At 39.0% G+C, this 20,764-nt stretch overlaps 1 protein-coding gene across 1 annotated transcript; it reads left to right on the plus strand.

The window, feature by feature from the left end:
- The first annotated feature begins 1,994 nt into the window (after positions 1-1,994).
- Positions 1,995-16,711, plus strand: ART4 (ADP-ribosyltransferase 4 (inactive) (Dombrock blood group)). The gene is made up of 3 exons (XM_037848195.1): positions 1,995-2,564; positions 4,409-5,114; positions 16,047-16,711. Exons 1-3 carry the CDS (start codon positions 2,397-2,399, stop codon positions 16,133-16,135), a joined length of 963 nt encoding a protein of 320 aa, XP_037704123.1. The 5' UTR covers positions 1,995-2,396; the 3' UTR covers positions 16,136-16,711.
- The last annotated feature ends 4,053 nt before the right edge of the window (positions 16,712-20,764 follow it).

The raw sequence follows: 20,764 nt of genomic DNA on the forward strand, positions 1-20,764 counted from the left end.
TTGTGTTTACCATGAATAAGACCAAAAAATAAGCAACACATTGACCAGTTGCCACATCTCTAAGACACTTTTAAAAATAGCAAGAAGAGAAGCATACAAAGATTTATGTCCCTAAATGTTCCCAGAGAGTTACTGATAATAATACAAAGTTGAAAACAACCTAAATACAAGATATTTATTAAATAAACTTTGGTACAAATAATAATGGTTCTTAATATATTGATCACTTTCTGGGTGCCAGATGAACATATCAATACATTCAATCCTCACAGCCCCCTTAGGAGATAGATACTATTATCATTATCTCCATTTAATACAAGGAACAGACAAGTTAAGTACCTTGCCCAAGGTCAACATTCAGGAAGTGGTTGAGCCAGGAACTGAACCGAGGTCAGTTCCTCAAGAGTCCACATTTATTCACTGACCAATCTGCTTCCTAGACAGAATAGCCCATGGTTCCACCCCCATGATATCCCATTGTGTGGTGGGACCTAAATGATGGACCACTGGGCCACCATTAACAAAATCATATCTACAATGAGTATCATATTATATGGAGACATGCTAACATTATAATGTCAAAAAACAACATGCAGCACTACATTCTATATTATTTCAGTTCACCCCAGTCTAAATCTAAATGGTGGTTTTCTCCAGATGATGGGTTATAGGTGATTTTGTTTCCTCCTCTACACTTTTCTAGGTATTCTGAACTTTTGTTGATGAGACCAAATCCCTGTGTTCATCAAAAAGAAAAAAAAAAAAACAAACCCTAGCTTTAAAAATTATTTTGTGCTGCTGAAAAAAACACAATACCACAATTTCCAAGAAGAGGACTTAGATTTCCTTTAACAGTTAAATAATGCACCAGAAAGTGTAAATGGGAAGGATTTGCAAATAAACTGATCATCAAGGACTGGGAAAGAGGAAGGAATTTCAGACTAGAAAGAGGAAGTGCTTGAAAGAGAGTGCTAGTGTAACACCTGTGCTGGATTAAATTAGTACAGGGGATACTATTTTTTAATATATTTTTTAATTCAGTTTTATTGAGATATAATCACATACGATACAATCATCCATGGTGTACAATCAACTGTTCACACTGCCATCCTATAGTTGTGCATTCATCACCCCAATCTATTTTTTTAATTCAGTTTTATTGAGATAAATTCACATATCATACAATCATCCATGGTGTACAATCAACTGTTCACAGTACCACCATATAGTTGTGCTTTCATCACCCCAATCCATTTTTTAACATTTTCCTTACACCAGAAAGAATCAGAATAAGAATAAAAATAAAAGTAAAAAAGAACTCCCAAATCATCCCCTCCGCCATCCCACCCTATTTTTCATTTAGTTTTTGTCCCCATTTTTCTACTCATCCATCCATACACTGGATAAAGGGAGTGCCATCCACAGGGTTTTCACAATCACACTGTCACCTATTATAAGCTACATTGTTATACAATTGTCTTCAAGAGTCAAGGCTACTGGGTTGGAGTTTGATGGTTTCAGGTATTTACTTCTAGCTATTCCAATACATTAAAACCTAAAAAGTGTTATCTACATTGCATAAGAATGTCCAGCAGAGTGACCTCTCGACTCCGTTTGGAATCTCTCAGCCACTGAAGCTTTATTTCATTTCATTTCACATCCAGGGGTTACTATTTTTTATTTACATCTTATATGGGTGTTTTCTGACAATAGTCGTTACGATACACAATAGACTGAAATTGTGGGACAGAGGAACTCATGTCTTGAGAAGAGAAAATGGGGAAGAGCTGTGAACCCAGCTGCGACAATCTCTGAATGAAGTTTCCAGGGCGCTGGAAAAGCAGTAAAAAGAACCTTCCTTTTGGCCACAGTCCTAATGGGTGCACTACTTGGTGACAGCTGACGCAGGGCAGGGTTTATCGGCAGCACCAGAGGGTCTGATGGGCCACACCTGGAAAGGACATCAGCCAGGCCCTGCACATACTAATCATTCCTGGTTGAAGCCTGGGGCACCAGATAATGCCTTTTGGCCCAAAGCACTGTACAGAGCGTGCTTTTTCCTGTCCTGGGAAAGTTAAGGTTGAACTGCTTAGCCTGAAGTTTAACAGGCCTTGGGAAATCCCCTCAATTCAGACTAGAGCAGAGTTTTTTTTTACTTTTTTTGTTTTTTTTATTGGAAACAAACTTGGGTTTGCTTTAGAAACCCTTATTTGGTGCACCAGTCTGGCTGCTTCACAGACATTTCAGCTTGGCAAATAACTGGGAGCTGATTGCTAGCAGTGGAAAAGCTGCTGGCTGTCAGGAGCCCACTGAAGTCCCAACACAGACATGAGCAAGGAAGCTTCCTGTTGAGACTCACTCAAAGAAAAAACCCCAAAAGGAGAACTCGTCTCAGGATGAGACTGCAAGGGCAAAGGAGAAGGACTTTTAACACGAACAGGTTCCGTCCACTCACCGACAGCTGCGGGAGGATGCTTCTCCCGACCACTGCAGTCCCTGAGAGGAGAACCTGGCTGCTCCTCCTTCTGCTGTGTGGCCTGCAGAGAGCCGCTGGAGGTTCTAAGGTAGGGAGCACCATCCTGGGGACACCCTTCTAAATGCCCCAGCCTCGGGCACTGGGGGTCTAACTCCATTCACACATTGTTAACAAATAATGGCAGGACATTGTAAACAATAATTAAACCTGTGGAATTCTTTACAGTTTATAAATTCCACATAAAGGAAGCTAATGCATAGAGTTGATCCCTAATTTTCTAGAAAAATTAAGTCGAGCACTGCTTCCATAGGAAAAAGGATGCAAAATGTACCAAACTTATTTGACTTGAGACTGTATCATACAGGTCAACTCAAGCTGCAAGAAGTATTGTAATTTAAAGTTCTAAATAATGAGAGATAATGTAGTGTGAAGAGATTACAGAGTATATATTTGAGATCTAGTAATAAATGTACAGAGTTTTGGAGTTGATCACGACAAGATTTGACAGAACATGATATTATCAGTTTTGTTTTGGCTTACACAGATTGTGTAGATCGATTTTAAATCCTGCTATAAAGAGTTAGAACTAACATCCACATGACTCTTGATGAATAAACACTTTTCATAACATAAAACATGATGTTATTAATTTATTGTTTGTCCAATAGAATGTTAACTCCACAAGGGTAGTAACTTATGCTTTCTTGCTCACCTCTGTATCACTAGCACCTAAAACATAGGAAACAAAATATTTATTAAATACATGATTGCAAAAGTCTATGCAATAATGATATTGTAATGACATTCCACTCTTGCTTTTTCCCAACTAAATATATTCACAAAGGAAAAGGAAACCAGAAGCATACAAGGGAACAAATAAAATCAGCCTAAGCATAAAATTTGTTCCAGATTACACAACTTTAGATGATTATCATCATAAATAAATATAGTGAAAATACCACGGTCTATTTTTTTGAGTTCCTGTCTAAACATTCTTGACATTAGCTGACAGAATTTTATATCTTGATATAGCCCTTAAGGAGTACTGTTTATCTTAGAGGTATAATTTTTTTGGCAAGAAAGCAACACATTGGAATTTATAATTCAAGTTTGGTTCTAAAGATGGACCAATGATGTTTAGTGAACTTCTCTTCGAATGTCTAACTTCAGTTTAATACATACTACATATCAAGAAGCAATATTCAGTTGGCCGCCCATTAGAGAAGAATGTCTTTCCTACTCCTGGTTTCCAAGAGGAGGGACTTTCCTAAGCACACTCTTGGCCACCGTCCAGCCCTGTACTCACTCCACTCCTGTGAAAGTGGACAAATGTGCTTGATTGGTCACTTCAGGAAAAATCTCTGTGTATGCTGATTTGGGCTCTGCTCTTCTCCTTCTACTTGAGAGGGGCCTGACAGCAAAGAGTGTGATTCTCTTTTCCTCCATGACATGAATCTTTCCTAGTCTTGCCCCCATCCAGCACTGCTGGCAACCAAATGGGCAGGTCAGCCTGATTCTTGGGTGCACTCTTAATAAGCCCACTTAGGATAATGAGTGTTATAACAGCCATGAGAAAATATGAAGAGAGGCAACAGGGAGTATAATTAAACTAATTTTTTTCTCCAAAATACGCAAAAATACTGTGATTTCAGTGATACTAAAAGGATTACTTCCTCCCTGGGGAGGTGAGTTTTTTTAACTCATCTTTTTTAACTCATTACTTTTGGTAATATTTATCAAACTGAATTCAGTCTCTACCAGAGAACATTAATGCAGGAAGGACTGGGACAGTGTAATGATTGATCAAAATTTATTTCAGCAATATGGTTTTGAGAGAAGACTGGGCCTTGTAGAATAGAGCAGACCTGCTACCATATTCACCATCTGATGAGGAAAAAAAAAATTAAAATCAAGATTTTTCTTTTCTTATAGGTTGAAATTAAAATTGATTTTAACTTGGCTCCAGATTCCTTCGATGATCAGTACCAAGGCTGTAGCCAACAGGTCATGGAAAAGCTGAGTCAAGGGGATTATTTCACAAAAGAACTAGAAACCCATAGTAATTACTTCAGGGCCTGGCAAAAAGCACACATCACCTGGCTAAACCAAGCAAGAGCCCTCTCCAAGAACATGACAGTTCCACATGCTGTAGCCATCCTGGTTTATATGTTGGACAACGGTATGCGCTCTGACTTCACTAAAGCCATGGCCAGTGTTGGCAGCTCTCCACAGCACTACAAACATTCATTCCACTTCAAATATCTCCACTATTACCTGACCTCAGCCATCCAGCTGCTGAAGAAGAGCCTCCTGAAGAATGATTCTCTGTGCTATGAGGTGTACCACTGGGCAAGGGATGGCTACTTAGAAGCCCACACAGGTGCCACCATTCGATTTGGCCAATTCCTCTCCACCTCCCTCCTTAGGGAAGAGACACAGAAGCTTGGGAACCAAACACTATTTACCATATTTACCTGTCTGGGTGCACCTGTGCAAGATTTCTCCCTCAAGAAGGAGGTCCTGGTCCCTCCCTATGAGTTGTTTGAAGTCGTAAATATGAGCTACCACCCAGGAGGAAATTGGTTGCAATTGCGGTCAACTGGAAATTGGAGCACATACAACTGCCAGCTGCTAAAAGGTATTCTTGATTTAAACTGAATCAACTCTTATCAAGATCACAAAACACTACTCTTTTTAAAAAGTTATTTTTCTGAGTGGACTTGGGGCACGGAGAAACCAAAAACATGGAAATTGGTTTTTAGGAAAATGTGTTTTGCCAACGGCACTTATTAATAGGTGGGGAATTCTAGCCAGAGAGGGTAAACATCTACTGGAAAAGATGGAAAAAATATAGCACTTTTACCCCCTCCCTCAACCTCAATTTTTTTTTTTTTTTTTTTTTTTTGGTCATGGTCATTACATGGTTAAGGAGTACTAAAAGCAAAGCAGGAGGCAAGATTTATTCACTCAGCCTACATTCATTAATTTTTTTCTATGTTCCAGGAACTGATTAGGAGGCCCTAAGTATACAAAATGAATAAAGCAAAATCACCATCCTAGGAGGATTTTGAGTCTAATGAGAAGTGAAAACATGAACAAATATCTATACTCAAAATAGTGTCACACCAGGTATTTTGGCAATGGGTTTTGGCTGCTCAGAGCAGGAGGCTACTCATTCTCTCTAGGGAGAGTGAGGAAACCTTGATAATAGAGGGCTACTTGGGGCTTACTTGAAGTGGAAATAGAGTTTTTCAGTGAGAAAAGAGAGGAAAAGCCATTTCAAGCAGAGAATAGCATATGCTCATTCACAGGGATTTCAGATACCCAGAATCATCAGCGATTCTCTAAAGTTCAGGGTAGCTGGAGTGCAGGATGTGTAGGAGGAATGGAGAGGAGAAGAATAGAAAGTGAGTAGAGGGTTGAGCTGAGCAGGAGAATTCTGATGGGGCCAGATGGTAAAGGGTCTTGAATTCCACGCTAAGGACTTCAAAACTTCATTATCTTCATAGGTACTGAGAAGTCAAAATTTTTGAATGACCAGAGTCTCAATTAGATCACTATTTTAGAAAGAACTCTGATAATATTGTCAAAAACTAAATGAGCAGGAGACATTAGAGATATCACAATACACACGCAAAGGTGTTTATGCTTTTTTTTGTTTTTTTTAGAAAAACCTGACATTTGGTCTTTCCACTTGAATGTTGCTGCCTATAGTCATTTCACAGAGCCGTAGTTCCAAAATGAACGTTGTGCCTGTTTGATTCAGAAAGAGGGGGACCATCCCTATCCATGTGTGTACTCATTCACAGAGTTCACAACAACCCCAAGTTGGGGGCATAAACATCTTTGCCTTTTTTCTCTCTCTTCCCAGATCCCAGACTTTATGAGCTCTTGAAATATCCCTGAATGTCTGCACTCCATCACTGCTGCTGCTTGTAATTCAGGCTCTCAGCATTTCTCAACATTTCAGGGCTTAGTGTTGCAAAGGCCCTCAAACTGGCATCCACAGAATCAAGGACTTGCACACCTTGGCCCAACTGTAAACACAGACCTGGGGAGGGACGACCTCTGGGTGCTCCCTCCCCTCCCAACGAGGCAGCAAGAGAAGTGAAGTGACCTGTTCTTGGTCTGGTGACCTTCAAGAGGGGTTTGGCAAGGAAGGGGTCCCCAGAGAGGCCTCAGCACAGGAAGAATTCTCCACAGTCATTGTTGAGGCCTTTTCTAGATACTCTGAGCTAATCTTTTTTTTTTTTTCTTTTTACTTTTTATTTTGCGGGACCTCTTAGTGGCCTTTTAAATTACAATTTTGCTACCGGACCAAGGCAGTGGATTCTTTACCCAATGCACTCAAATGACCAATTCCTGAGACACCAGGGTTTCAAAAAGAGAAAGAGTTTTATTGCTAGGCATGAAGCAGGAGAGCAGATGGCCTATCAGCCCAAAATCTGTCTCCACAGACTGCAGTAATTTTGAAAGCTTTACAGCATCAAAAGATGGGAGGTTTTAGGAATAATAAGCACAGTGACTCCAGATGATGTAAATAGAAGTGATTTAATTACTGAGCATGCATCGATTGATTATGTTTAGTCACAGAACGTATGCAAGAAAATGGCAGCCTTAATATGATGATTGGCATGATTTTTAGTATTATAATGAGGTAAAGGTGACTTGTAGGTTAAAGTCTAAGCTACTGCACATGTCAGGTGAGTCCATTTTGATTAGATCCAGCTTTGGTTATCAAGATAACTTTGGACTTGGGATGGGTTAGTTCTGGGCTGACCCAAGACCCTTCATTAATAAACATTAGGGGCTGTCTTTAGTGATGTTTAATGTCGAAGAGTTTAATGTCAAAAAACTGGATACATGGGTAAAAGTGTGTTAGTCACAAGGTTTTTACAATCACAAGGGCACAAGATAAAGGCTACAATCATGATCAGAGATCAAGGCCTCTGGATTACAGTTCAGATTTCACGTATTTCCCTCTCTCTACTCTAATATACCAGAAAGTAAAAAGGAATATCTATATAATGATTCAGTAATCATAATCAGCCCTTAAATCCTAACTTCTCAGACCCTTTTGTGTCTGAGTGACTGGATTCTAGGTAGGGAAGTTACTGTTTTACAATCATCTAAAACAATTGTTTTACAAAATGATAGAGGTATAAGGAAATTGTCACTTTATAAATTAACTTGTTGGAAATATTAGGGTTATCAATCCAAACGTACACTACATTAAAATATATATATATATATACACATATCTCCACAGTAAAGAGGTAGCCATGCTTATTTATATCCCAGTTCTGAGAGATTAGTGTTGGTAATGGATGAAAAACTATAGTAGCCTATGAAGAAAGTGAGATTTTGATAATAAATGAAAAAAATTGATAGGTTTCAGGATTCTTTAGAAATATACCTGACTGGGATACTATTCCTTCATTCTCATCATGATTTGGGGACAGATAATTTTTCCACTAGCTTAATGAGCTCAGTAAAATATATTAAGTGAAAAGTCATGGAACATTTATGACAAAGAATTGGAAACTAAGGGATGGAAGTACATAAGAGAAACTATTGCCCTTGTCCTACTATACCATAAGTGTCAAAGAAAAATATTACAGAATTTTTCCCCAAAACTAATGATCATAGAGAAAATTTTACTTTGCTTTCCTGTGGCAAAATTACCCAAACACAATTTTAACTCTTACTGTGAGCTAAAGCTTAGACCAATATCTAGTTGGGATCAGCCATGCATATCACTAGATTCTAGAAATGTATTGGTCTTGGTTAGATATTTGAAATCACAAATCACGCAACAAACTTGCTCTGTAAGCTGCCTGCAATGGCAGGAGTGAAGTGGTGTGTTTTCTTTAGTCGGGGACTTTCATGGGGGAAGGGGGCAGTAAGATTAGTGGACTCTCCCCAAATCTGATTTTCTAGATAGCTGCTATTACTGCCCTTACTTCTCCCAACCAATAACCTGGCCTGAACCACTAATGTCAGCCTAGGAAATTCACAGATGGCATTCTGGAGCACTGATCTCTAACTCATGAAACTGGAATCCTCTCAGGAAATTGTCTCATCCTTTTAATTTTATTCACTAGAAGCAGCTAGTCTACATCCCAAAAAGTCCCTATGAACTGGGAGATTTATGCAGCCTCTCCTGTTCCCTGTTAATCTGACAGATTTAATAGTTGAAAGACAACATGAAGAAGGCCTTTAAAATCGGCACCCAGGACACTGGAATTCCTCCAATGAAGAGACAGTAGATTAAACAGAATGAGTCCCCCATCCTTCAGTTTATTTTAAAAGTCATTCTGTTAACTTGTAACTGCAGTTTTTAAGTTCAAAGAGTTCTCAGAAATCTGTGGCCTTCAGATAGTGGAGATGTCATATTGGTAGCATAATTATATTTAAGGGAGTAGATTTGCAAAAGAAAACCTCTAATTCTACCCCCCTCCAACGACCTATACTGATTACCATAGAAACAGATGTTTTCATGCCCTTTGAAAGACTTAAAACATGTTTAAGGAATACTAATTAGTTCTTGTTGCTTCTTTCAGCAAAATCATTTGTGCCAAAAAATCTGTCGATACAAAATACATGCTGTGTTCTGTATCCTTGGATTCACAAGAAAGAGGGATTTGTTCAAATGTTTCACATATTCAAAATTCTTCAGCATATTTCTAGAAAAACATGGTCAATTGTTTGCAGTAAGCCTTGTTTTACATGGAAACTTTGCCAGTTACTAACAGTGAGAACATGGGCAAGTGCCTTAATTTCTCTCTGCCTCAATTTCTTTATATGTAAACTCAGAAAAAATAAAAAGCAAAAAACAAAAAAAAAAACCTACTTTATAAGATTCCAGTGAGTATAAATGAATTAATGCACGTAGAAGCTCTTAGAGCAATATCTTACACATGTAAATCAGTACTCAAAACCTTTAGCTACTATTATTAATACCATTATTGTTATTTATTTTATTAATGTCCTGTTTCTTGCACTCATTTACTCTGGGCTTCAATTATATATGCCTTATCTAAAATGGGTTTTTGCTTTTCTTTTTTTTTTTTTTTTTTTTTTTGGTTATTAATTGTGGCACTACATTGACTGTGTGTGCCTGTCCTAGAAAAATGAACAAAAATAATGAATAATCTGGGAGATCAGTGACCTGGTGGAAAGAGAATGGACTTTGGAACCAGAGAGATCTGGGCATATATTAGTAGCTGCATTGCCTTGTGTAAATGACTTAACCTCTGAACCTGTTTCTTCATTTATAAAGCAGGAATAAGACTTGCCTAGTTGGGATGTTGTGCTAACACTTGATATCCACCTTCTAGAACACAGTGGAAAAACTTTGGAAACTACTTTGTACATGAAAGCAGGATAATAGTTTAATGGCACAAATGTGTGATTCATTGATATTGACAGTAAGATACAAAGAAAGAGACAGAAGGAATAGAGTTTACCTTTTTTAATGCCAACTTTTTGCTAGGTGATGTTCCAAAACATTAATACTCATTACACTGCATTTTTGACAGAAAGAGAATTTGGCTCCAAACACTAGATTAACTAGATATGTTGCATGTCTGCTTTTTTTTTAAAGATTAGATATTTCTTTCTGAACAGTTAATAAAATTCACAGATTCAAACTTCATGAAATAAAAGTTATAATAATTATGTGTTTCTCCCCAGCCTCTAGCCTAAGGCAGCAATGACCAAAATTAGTTTATAATATACCAGGAAAAATATTTGTGTATCAATTTAGTTTACAAAATGCTGTCACACACATTATTTAATTCCTGCAACTCCTTATTAGTTGAGTCATTGACCCATTATACTGAGGTTCAGAGAGATTAGGTGGCTTTTGTACAGTTATTCATACAGTTTATGAATGGCAAAAGTAGGACCCTTTCCCATGCTTTCTGATAAGAAGTCCAGGACAATTTTCTCTATAGATGGATTTCAGGAGAGTCATTGATCCATTCAAAAATGTCACTGACAACCTGTCCTTAGCTTCTAGTTTCTGTGTGACTATTTACAATACAACTCAGTTCACAGACACATAAATACACAAACACACACACACAAACAAGACAATAGTTACCTTTTTATGTGCAATGTAACTCTAGTGCTTTCTATTCCAATCTAGTTCATTACCTTATTTAACAGTGATGGTCATGACCACCAAACTGATACAAACCATTAATGGGTCACAACCTCCAATGTGAAAAATACTGTAATAGGGTAAAGAGGGGGGAAAAAAAGCTTTAAATAAATAGTCTAGGAGAAAAGTAAAGACAAGTATAGAAGTAAAAATAATGTAAGTTTTTCTCAAAGGTTTCATAGATTGTAATTAATTCAAAGATGTTTTCAGTTATTATCCTAAATAAAGATAATGTCTGTGTAAAAAAAAAAATGTGAGATAGAAATTATAAAAACCATAAGAAAGGTAGAGAAAAGGTATCAAGAGTAGAGAAACTAAGATGGCAGCTAGGTGAGACAGGGCATAAAAACACCTCCGTAAAAAACACTACATAAAAACCAGAAAGTGACGCAGAATACCAGTTACAGTGATGTGCCAGCTGGACGAGGTCTGCTAGTTCCACAGGGGCTGTATACTTGGTGAAACCGGGAGTCTGCATTCTGAAACGAATGAGTAAGCTGGCTGGAAGACCCACAGCCACGCAGCGGTCTGGGGAAGCCAGGGTTTGGCGTTTGGAGACCGACTAGCTCTTTTAGAAAGAAAAAAAAGGGAAAAACCCAGGAGCAGCTGCAGTTGCGATAATGGGAACCACACAGTAAAACACAGCAAGAGAGGGCTGGGCTGGCCTCTCGGTGTCTGGCCTGGAAGATAGCCCACTGCAGATACCCTCGGGGCCAGGGGAATGGAGGGGAGAGCCAGAAGCAGAAAGAAACCCCGTGGCTCGCAGCTGGCTCCCCGGAGGGCTGGATAAACTCCTGCTCAGGGCCATGCCCACAGCCCAGAGACCCACCAGTTGTCCAAGAGCTGGGAAGGAGGAACTGTGTGAGGAGGGGAGTGTTGAGACACCCCATTCAGCCATCTTTGCATCAGGCTGAAAGTGCCCCTGCACAGCCCGTCGGCCCGGGGCTTCCCTTGAGGGATGGCACGCACTGGTGACATAGCACGGCATTCCCTCGGCAGAGGTCCTGGAGGATCGTGGCTGGGCGGGGGGACCTGCTCGGAGATCCCAGGGACGCTACGCCAAGTCTGGTGGTTTGTGGGACGGCAAGAGAGGGTCTGGGGCTGAAATGAAATGAAAGCTTAGACTCTAGCAGCAGCCTTGAATCTCTGGGAACCTAGGGGATTTGAATATTAAAGCTGCCCTTCCTCCCTGGCCACCTGTACACACACCCCACATTCAGGGCGGACGGCTCCAGCAACACACCCAGACTGAGTTCTCCAACTGAACCCCACAAGAATCATTTTCCCACACACCATGGGGACAAGGGGGAGAACTGACTTGAGGGGTATAGGTGACTCACAGATGCCATCTGCTGGTTAGTTAGAGAAAATGTATGCCACCAAACTGTGTTTCTGAAAAATTAGATTGGTATTTTTTTTTACAACTTGAAAGAACCCTATCAAGCAAAGCAAATACAAAGAGGCCAAAAACAACAGAAAATCTTAATGCATATGATAAAACCAGATGATAATGGAGAATCCAACTCCAAACACACAAATCAAGACATCAGAAGAGACACAGTATCTCACACAATTAATCAAAGAACTACAATCAAGGAACGAAAACACGGCAAAGGATTTAAAGGACATCAAGAAGACCATGGCCCACGATATAAGCGACATAAAGAAGACCCTAGAAGAGCATAAAGAAGACATTGCAAGAGTAAATAAAAAAATCGAAGATCTTATGGGAATAAAAGAAACTGTTGGCCAAATTAAAAAGATGCTGGATATTCACAATACAAGACTAGAGGAAGCTGAACAATGTCTCAGTGTCCTAGAAGTCCACAGAACAGAAAATGAAAGAACAAAAGAAAGAATGGAGAAAAAAATTGAAAAAATCAAAATGGATCTCAGGTATACGATAGATAAAATAAAGTGTCCAAACTTAAGACTCATTGGTGTCCCAGAAGGGGAAGAGAAGGGTAAAGGTCTAGAAAGAGTATTCAAAGAAATTGTTGGGGAAAACTTCCCCAACCTTTTACACAATATAAATACACAAAGCATAAATGCCCAGCGAACTCCAAATAGAATAAATCCAAATAAACCCACTCCGAGACATATTCTGATCAGACTCTCAAATACTGAAGAGAAGGAGCAAGTTCCGAAAGCAGCAAGAGAAAAGCAAGTCACCACATACAAAGGAAACAATGTAAGACTAAGTTGTGACTACTCAGCAGCCACCATGGAGGCGAGAAGGCAGTGGCATGACATATTTAAAATTCTGAGAGAGAAAAATTTCCAACCAAGAATACTTTATCCAGCAAAACTCTCCTTCAAATTTGAGGGAGAGCTTAAATTTTTCACAGACAAACAAATGTTGAGAGAGTTTGCCAATAAAAGACCTGCCCTATTTCAGATACTAAAGGGAGCCCTACCAACAGAGAAACAAAGAAATGAGAAAGAGATATAGAGAATTTTAACAGACATGTGTAGTACCTTACATCCCAAATCACCAGGACACTCATTTTTCTCTAGTGATCACGGATCTTTCTCCAGAAGGGACCATAAGCTAGGACATAAAACAAGCCTCAAGAAATTAAAAAAAAAATTGAATATACTCAAAGCACATTCTCCAACCACAATGGAATACAAATAGAAGTCAATTAACTTTTGAACTGTAACTCCACTATTTACTTCCTACATGATATAAAATACACAAACTCTAATGACAAATCAGTGGTTTTGAACTCAATGTAAAATATGTAATTTTAGACAACCATATAAATGGGGAGAATGGAGGCATATAGGAACATAGTTTATGTGTCCTATTGAAGTGAAGGTGGTATCAAAGAAAAACAAGATTGTTATGGATTTAAGAGATTAATTTTAAGCCCCACAGTAAACACAAAGAAATTGTCAGAGAATATGACCATAGAGATGAAAAGTAGAGTATGGGTTAAAAGAAATGGGGGAAGGGGCAATGGGGAGTTAAGAAATGAGTGTAGGGTTGCTGTTTGAGGTGAAGGGAAATTTCTACTAATGGATGGTGGGAAAGAGCATTACAACATTCTAAATGTGATTAATCCCACTAATGGAAGGCTAGGGAGGGGGTGGAATGGGAAGATTTAAGCTGTATATATGTTTCCACAACTGAAAAAAAAAAAAAAAAAAAGACAGTCTAAATAAATGACAATTGAATGCCAAGGATGAACTTGGATGGGATTGGAGGATGGAGGACAGGTGGCTCAAAGGGACACAGTTGAGACATAAGGAAAAGGAAATATAGAATGTAAGTTTTGTATCATTGTTGAATCTCTTGTACTTCTTAGCTGCACTTAATGGGATTGCATAAAAGAATGTTCTTGTTCATGGGAAGTGCATATGTGAATTATAGTGTATGTTCAAGGATGTGTGCAGCTAGCTCTTATATGTTCAGAAGACAGAGCAATAGATTATGGATGATAGATGGGGAGGGAGAGAGGGAGGGAGGGAAAGAAATAGCAATGTGACAGCATGTTAAAGTTGGTGGATTGAGCTATCGGGGGAGGGGGGTCAAGGTATGATGGAATTCTGTGTATGGGGTTAGCATTGTTTTTGCAACTGTTCCTATAACTTTGAATTTATTTCAAAAGAAAAAAAAAAAAGAAAAGGTATCAAGAGAGTGAGGAAGGAAAAGTTATTTTAACCTGAGAGAATAAAATGAAAACTAAGCTATTTTTAATATCCTCACTATTTTGAAGAGGGTTTAAGAGTCAGTTTTGAAAGATGTATATGATTATAATAGCATTTATGTTTGCTTCTGTCATTTCAGCATCATCAGCAGCAGCTATCATTCATTCACTCAATAAATATTTATTGCACACCTTCTATGTGCTAAGCACTATTCCAGGTATAGGGAACAAAATAGATGAGAATCCCTGCCCTTATGGAATTTACATTCTTGGGCAATGAAGTAGACAATAAACAAGATGAATAAGTTATGTAGCAGTTAGTAGGTGCTAAGTGCTATGGAGAAAAAGAAAGCAGAACAAGGATAAAGCAATGCTGGGGGAGGGTTTGCAATGTTAAATTTAATTAAAATATTAAATACACTGAGAATGTGCTATCTGATCAAAGGTTGAAAGAAGATGAGAGAGCTGGCCATAAGAATATCTGAGGAAAGAGCATTCTAGAAAGAAAGAACATGAAGTGTGAAGGCCCTAAGTCAGGAGTAACAGCAAAGAGACAAGTGTGTGGGAATGAATGAGGGGAAAAGTGATAGAAAATGAAGACAGAGGGTTAATTCAGGTTAGATCAAGAAGGGTCTTGAAAGCCCTTGTAAAGACTTTAGCTCTTTATCTGTTAGAAAAGAAAATTTGCCCTGGAAAATTTGGGGCAGAGAACACAGAGGATTTCACTTACATTTTGATAGAATTGCTCCAACAGCTTGGTTGAGAATAAACTATAATAAGGCAATGAGGTGGTAGCAGTGGAGGTGGTGAGACTTGATCAGATTCAGGACACAGTGTGAAGGTTAGAGCTGATAGGACTTCTTACTCTATTGGATGCAAAGAGTGAAAAAAAAGAGGGGCAAAAGATGTCTCCACTGTTTTTAGGGTGAGCAACTGAAAGAATGGAGTTGTCATTAACTGAGATAGACCTGTCAACAGAGCAGATTTGGGCATAAAAAAACAGGAGTTTGGTATTGGACACATTAGATCTGAGATGAGAACTAGTCATCCAAGTAGAAATTCTGAGTTGGTAGTTGGTTGTGAGTCTGAAGTTTCAGAGGAGTCATCCAGGCTAGAGATATAAATTTGGAGTCAATAGGATATGGATGGTGTTTAAAGCTATGAGACGATGCTCTCCAAGGAAGTGTGCACATGAAGGAGAAATAATGGCCAAGAGCCAAGTACCAGGACACTCCAATTTTAAAAGGTCAGGATGAAAAGAAATAAACAAGGAAGGCTGATAAGGAGTGGCCAGTGAGGAAGGAGAAAACCAACACAGTTAGTGTCCTAGAAGCAAAGTGGAGAGAAGGAGTAGGGAGTGATCAGCTAGGATATATGAGGCTGACAGGTGAAGTACAATGAGGACTGAGAATTGACATTATGTTCCAGGCAGTTCAGTATACGATTTCTTGACTGTATAGGTTAAATCCTGGCTCTGCCACTTACTGTTGATCTCACACAGATATTCAACCTCTCTATGCATCACTTTTCTCATCTGCAAAATTGAGATAACAATAGTATCAATCTCATAAAGTCATTGTAAGGATTACATTGGTTAATAAATATGCTACTGTATATGAAACATAGTAAGTTCTAACCTCGAATATTTTTATTAGGAATTTTCTAAGTTAAATATGAATCAAAGGAGAAATGAGGTAGGAAAAAAAAACTTAAAACATCTCTAACCTTTTTTTTTGTAATTTTTTTACAGCTTCCAGCAAGAAGTGCATCCCTACTCCTTTAGTTATTGCTACTGCTCTCTTTTTGACCAGTGTCAGAATTGTTTCCAAAAGAATATAGAGGAATCCTGTGGTTTTGCCTGCTCTGCATCTCTTCTTCTTTATTATGTTCAGGGCACCCTGACTACCATTGGAGAATCACTCTGCCCACTCCCCACTTGATGCAGAGCTTGCTGAGCCCACTGTCCAGGACTGGGCTTTAAACTCTGGCCTTAGCTTATCAGTATATTTGTCCCCCAGGGACACAGAGATTCATGTTCAAATAACAAATGACCCAGTCAGAGCCTGTGAGGCACAATCCAGGGTATTTTATTGGCATTAAGGTCAAGGGAGGGTTGGGAGTCTCTCTTTTCTGTGGAAATTAATGAAAGAAGGGTGTGAACCAGGAGCTGCTAGAAGCTTTTTGCCAGCAGGAGAGAAGACCCTACTTTCCTGCGAATGGAGCTAACACAATGAACAAAGAGCTGAGAAAAGAAGAGAAACTGAATCCAGATGATAGTGTATGAACCTCCAGATACAACTATGCCTGAAGCTAGAACTCCGAACTTCTTCATTGCATAAATCAATAAATGTTATTTTTGCTCAAATAAGTTAAATTAGATTTTCTGTACCAAACAAATAAAGGAGTTCGAATGAAGACAAAGACTCTCCCTTATTTTGGATTTAGCAGATCGTAAATGGGAACAAATCAAGGATCTTGAATCAGAAAGCAAAGGACAGATTTTTCATTAAATGGAAAGCTTTGAACCTCTGTGACATAATTAAGGTGTGAATTTTCTTCAAGGATCTTTCTCAGGGTTTAAGACAAAACTGGTATGGTTATAAACGGGAGGAAACATAGAAATTTGAGAAATGAAAGGGAAAGTTACTAAAAGATGTTATGAAATCTCATTCACTGCCACTAACGGGGCTGCACCTCATGTTCCTATTATGAAAGTTAGAATTTAAACTCATATGTTAATTTACAAAGAACTTGGTGACAAATTGGATTTTATGTCTTCATAGCAAATTTAATTACATTTATTAGGAAACTGTGTGAATGTGAGTAGAGGTAAAGCAGAGGATACAGGAAAAAATTAACATCTGATTACCAAGCACATATCAAAGATACATTGAATTCCCATTATGCACAAACCATGAGCTAGAAAGAACTATACATCATTGAATTTCACAGCTGGGAATGTCCTCCAACTGTTGCCCCAGATACTGTGCAACTTAATTTAAGTGGAGAGACGGGGGCTTGTTTTACCTGATTTCTAAAGACCTTGGTATTGGGATACACAGAACGAAGGTGAAGCTAGCTCTAGTCCTTTGAATTCTGCCTAAAGTCCGTGCTACTTAGCCCCTCTGACAAGATTTGGATAAGCAACAGTGAATGCGGAAATCAGTTCATCTCCTTCTGGACAGACTTCCTGAAGGGCCTGTGTCATGATAGAAGATTCCGAATGGGCAATCAGTCACATAGATTCACCTGGTAGGGAGTTCAGGCACCTATGTACTATCATTCTTTAAATTGGGATTTTGAGGCGAACAGAGCCAAGTGCATCTCTGTCATCTACCTGCATTGGCCTCTACACCCATAGAAAGCAGGCACAGGATTTCCACAAAGATAGACAGTTCTGCATTTCATTGCACAGGGACTTTGACAGGTTGTTGACCACCGGAAAGTCCTGGGGGCATGGCCAAGGGAGCAAGCTTTGCAGTAAACCCTTGGGGTGTGTGCTACAGTGGAGTCATATTGTTTTAGGAAAAGCCTCCAAATATCTTTTGTATATATTTTTTGGTGCTATGTAAATGCATTCACTGAGCCATACTATGTACATAGCACTCTGGGGAATAAAATTGAGTACACTATGAGCCAGAGCTTCTATCAGTTTACCATCTCTTAGAAGGAATTAAGAAAAGAACATAAAGAAGTCACAAAGGAAATAACAAAATAAAGGGAAAAATCAAGTCTCCTTGATTCATAAGAATTTAGAAGAGAGATTCTTTCTGCAGCAAGAGAAGAAAAGAGGGCTTCAAACAGGAGGTAGAATTTCAGCTAGGCCTCAGGACATTGGGGTGGGCGCAAGAGGTGAGAGGAAGGAGAAAGACAGTAGGAGAGGGTATGCACCAAGTGCAGCCATGTCAAAAAGAAAAAAATGAAATTCTGAAATTTTTCTGGTCTTCAGTTAGACAAAGCTTTATATCAGAGAAGAGGCTTCAGTTGAGAGGCTTCAGATGGTACAAAAGAGAGAGTTGGAGAGAAAAGAGAGGGGGGGATACAAGAATGATTAAGGTATATACAGGGTCAGGAAATGGATGGGTCTACCTGGGAGTGAAGCAGTAGGGTCAGCTGGGGAGGAAAGTTGAAGCCACTCAGTTAAGCTAAAAAGACAGCCTAAAACACAGACTCCTCTATCAGAGGTTTCTGAGTAAGGACACAATTGTAAATCCATGGCTCTTAAAGTGTGCTCCCAGGACCAGCAGTGTCAGCATCCCTTAGGAACTTGTTAGAAACATGAATTCTACGGCCTGACTCCAAATGTACAGAATCAGAAATTCTGGAGGTGGGACCAGGAGTCTGTATTTTAATGAGCCCTTTAAGTGATTTTACTGCACACCAATATTTGAGAACTGTGACTTATGTAATTATGACCTTTTAAGGAATAACCCAACTTTTAAAAAATATAACTTAGTTCTACTCCTGCTGCTGCTTTACAGAACAAATCACAGGAGGCAGAAATTCTTTTAAAATCATGTAGATTTATGAGCTTGGTTAAGGATGAATGCACATAGTTTTCATTCCCTCAATCTCTCCATGTTGTCCAGTTTTTGAGCAAGAAGTCTGTAAAGTGGTTCAAAGTCTAAGTTAAATGTTCATGAAACTTCAGGAGAAGTTGCAGAAAGTTCACTGTAATTTCTGCTCCTTTGTTAGACTGGCATATCTTCTGAAGATAGCATGTACCCTCAATTGTGTATAAATTCATATGGGTTGTTAAAAGACACTATAAAAGAGACATATAAAGTTGCATAGTACTTATCTGCTATGGTAATTTTATTGAAATAAAATACATCTCTCCTTTTTGTGTGTAAAAAATACCCTATCCCCCCATTAGTATTTTATTTTTATCTTATCAGTGCTCTCTCTGATATCCCTTCTGATTGTCCTGCAGTCCTCTATTTACTCTTACTTCTGAAAAGTTTGATTTGTTTGGGGAATCAGGATTCTTGACCTGAATTACCTAATGATCTGAATCAAATTGACTTGCATGAGACAACTAATTCTTGATTTGGTAAAATTTATGTAAAATTCAACAAACATTTATTGAGCTAGATTCAACTGATGAGTGGGAAAAAAAGGGCATAACCAGCTATTACAGGGTTTTTTCTTCTTTTTCTCTTTTTTTTAAATAAATGACCCAGTTGTGGTTTTTGTTTTGTTTTGTTTTTCCTCCCCTCTTATACTCCATCCAAATGGTTAAGTAACACTATGTTCATGACCTCAGAGAAGGAATGGGACCAGGCATAACAGAGAAACAAGTGAGTCTTCAGCACTTTATTCAAAAACTGAAGAACTCTGAGAGGTCGAAAGGAAACAAGACCAAAGTATCTGAGAGAAGTATTAGATGAGAGTCCTGGGTTTGAGAAGAGTGCAGCTTTCCCCCCACTGTTTCCACAAAGAGGAAAGCTGCAGTATTTAAGAAATCATCAAAGTGGGCAGACTGGTGGTACCCAGTGGTAGGAAATTGTGAGAGGCAGTGGGAAGGAGAACCAAAAGCTGACCAGCTTTAGAAGACCACACCTCTCTATGGAAGTGGGCACCACCCACCCACCTCCAACATCAAGGAGCTATGTTTGCCCCCATTCTCATTGGCAACTGGTGAGGATCTCCCTTTAACTGCCACCAGCCATTCTTCCCATCATTTCACAGAAAGACACTGTCCCCAACACTTTTCTTAGTCTTTACCTCATTTATTCCCAAGTAAATCTGCACCCTCCACCCCCCACCCCAGCTCTCCCTTCCCCACCCCAGCAGTTGCAACCCTAAGCCCAACAGGAGGTTCAGAAAAAAGCAAAATGAGAGCCTTACTTTCCTCCTTCCATTTATATGTGCCTGTGTTTTTTTCTTTTTCTTTTTGAGAGGAGGATAGCAAAGGATCTCAAGAGCTTCCTCAAAATGGATCCCTATTGCAAATGTGCATGATTTCAGCTTTGGTGCTGAAAGAAAGTGCAATTAGCATATTGAAAATCATCCTTTCTCCAGGCCCTCTAAGTCCTGGAAGTGGCTAAAATTCACTTGTCCCTCTCCACAGGACATTCTGAGGGTCATACTGTTTGTCTGGGGGTAGGGGAAGTGGGAACGGTCCTCTACTGAAAATTACAACAGTAATAATGGTATCCTTGGCTCTAGAACTGGGCCCTGGGCTCAGGCTGGCAACCAAAGTACATCTTCATGACCATGACTAAGGAGGTTACCTGGCAACTTCAGTGGAAGTGATTGCATAGCAGGCTAAAGAATAAGTAAGTACTCCCTCCCCATCAAATGCTCACACTTAATTTCTTTCCCTTTTAGCTTCTCATGCTTCAGACTATTTATAGGGAAATATGTTTTTAAATTTTTAAATGAGAAAATGTCTAAATGAGAAAAAAATTCTTACATGTTCTCAGAGGAAAACCTCCTTTTCTCAACAAAGTTCCTGTTAAGTAT

Source organism: Choloepus didactylus, chromosome 8 (assembly GCF_015220235.1).
Source record: "Choloepus didactylus isolate mChoDid1 chromosome 8, mChoDid1.pri, whole genome shotgun sequence".
NCBI classification, from domain to species: Eukaryota; Metazoa; Chordata; class Mammalia; order Pilosa; family Megalonychidae; genus Choloepus; species Choloepus didactylus.

Excerpts from the sequence above, each read along its gene's own strand:
- ART4 (XM_037848195.1), top strand. The coding sequence starts at position 2,397 with ATGAGACTGCAAGGGCAAAGGAGAAGGACTTTTAACACGAACAGGTTC. Across the intron at positions 2,565-4,408 it reads GAGCCGCTGGAGGTTCTAAG|GTTGAAATTAAAATTGATTT; the intron begins GTAGGGAGCACC and ends CTTTTCTTATAG. Across the intron at positions 5,115-16,046 it reads CAACTGCCAGCTGCTAAAAG|CTTCCAGCAAGAAGTGCATC; the intron begins GTATTCTTGATT and ends ATTTTTTTACAG.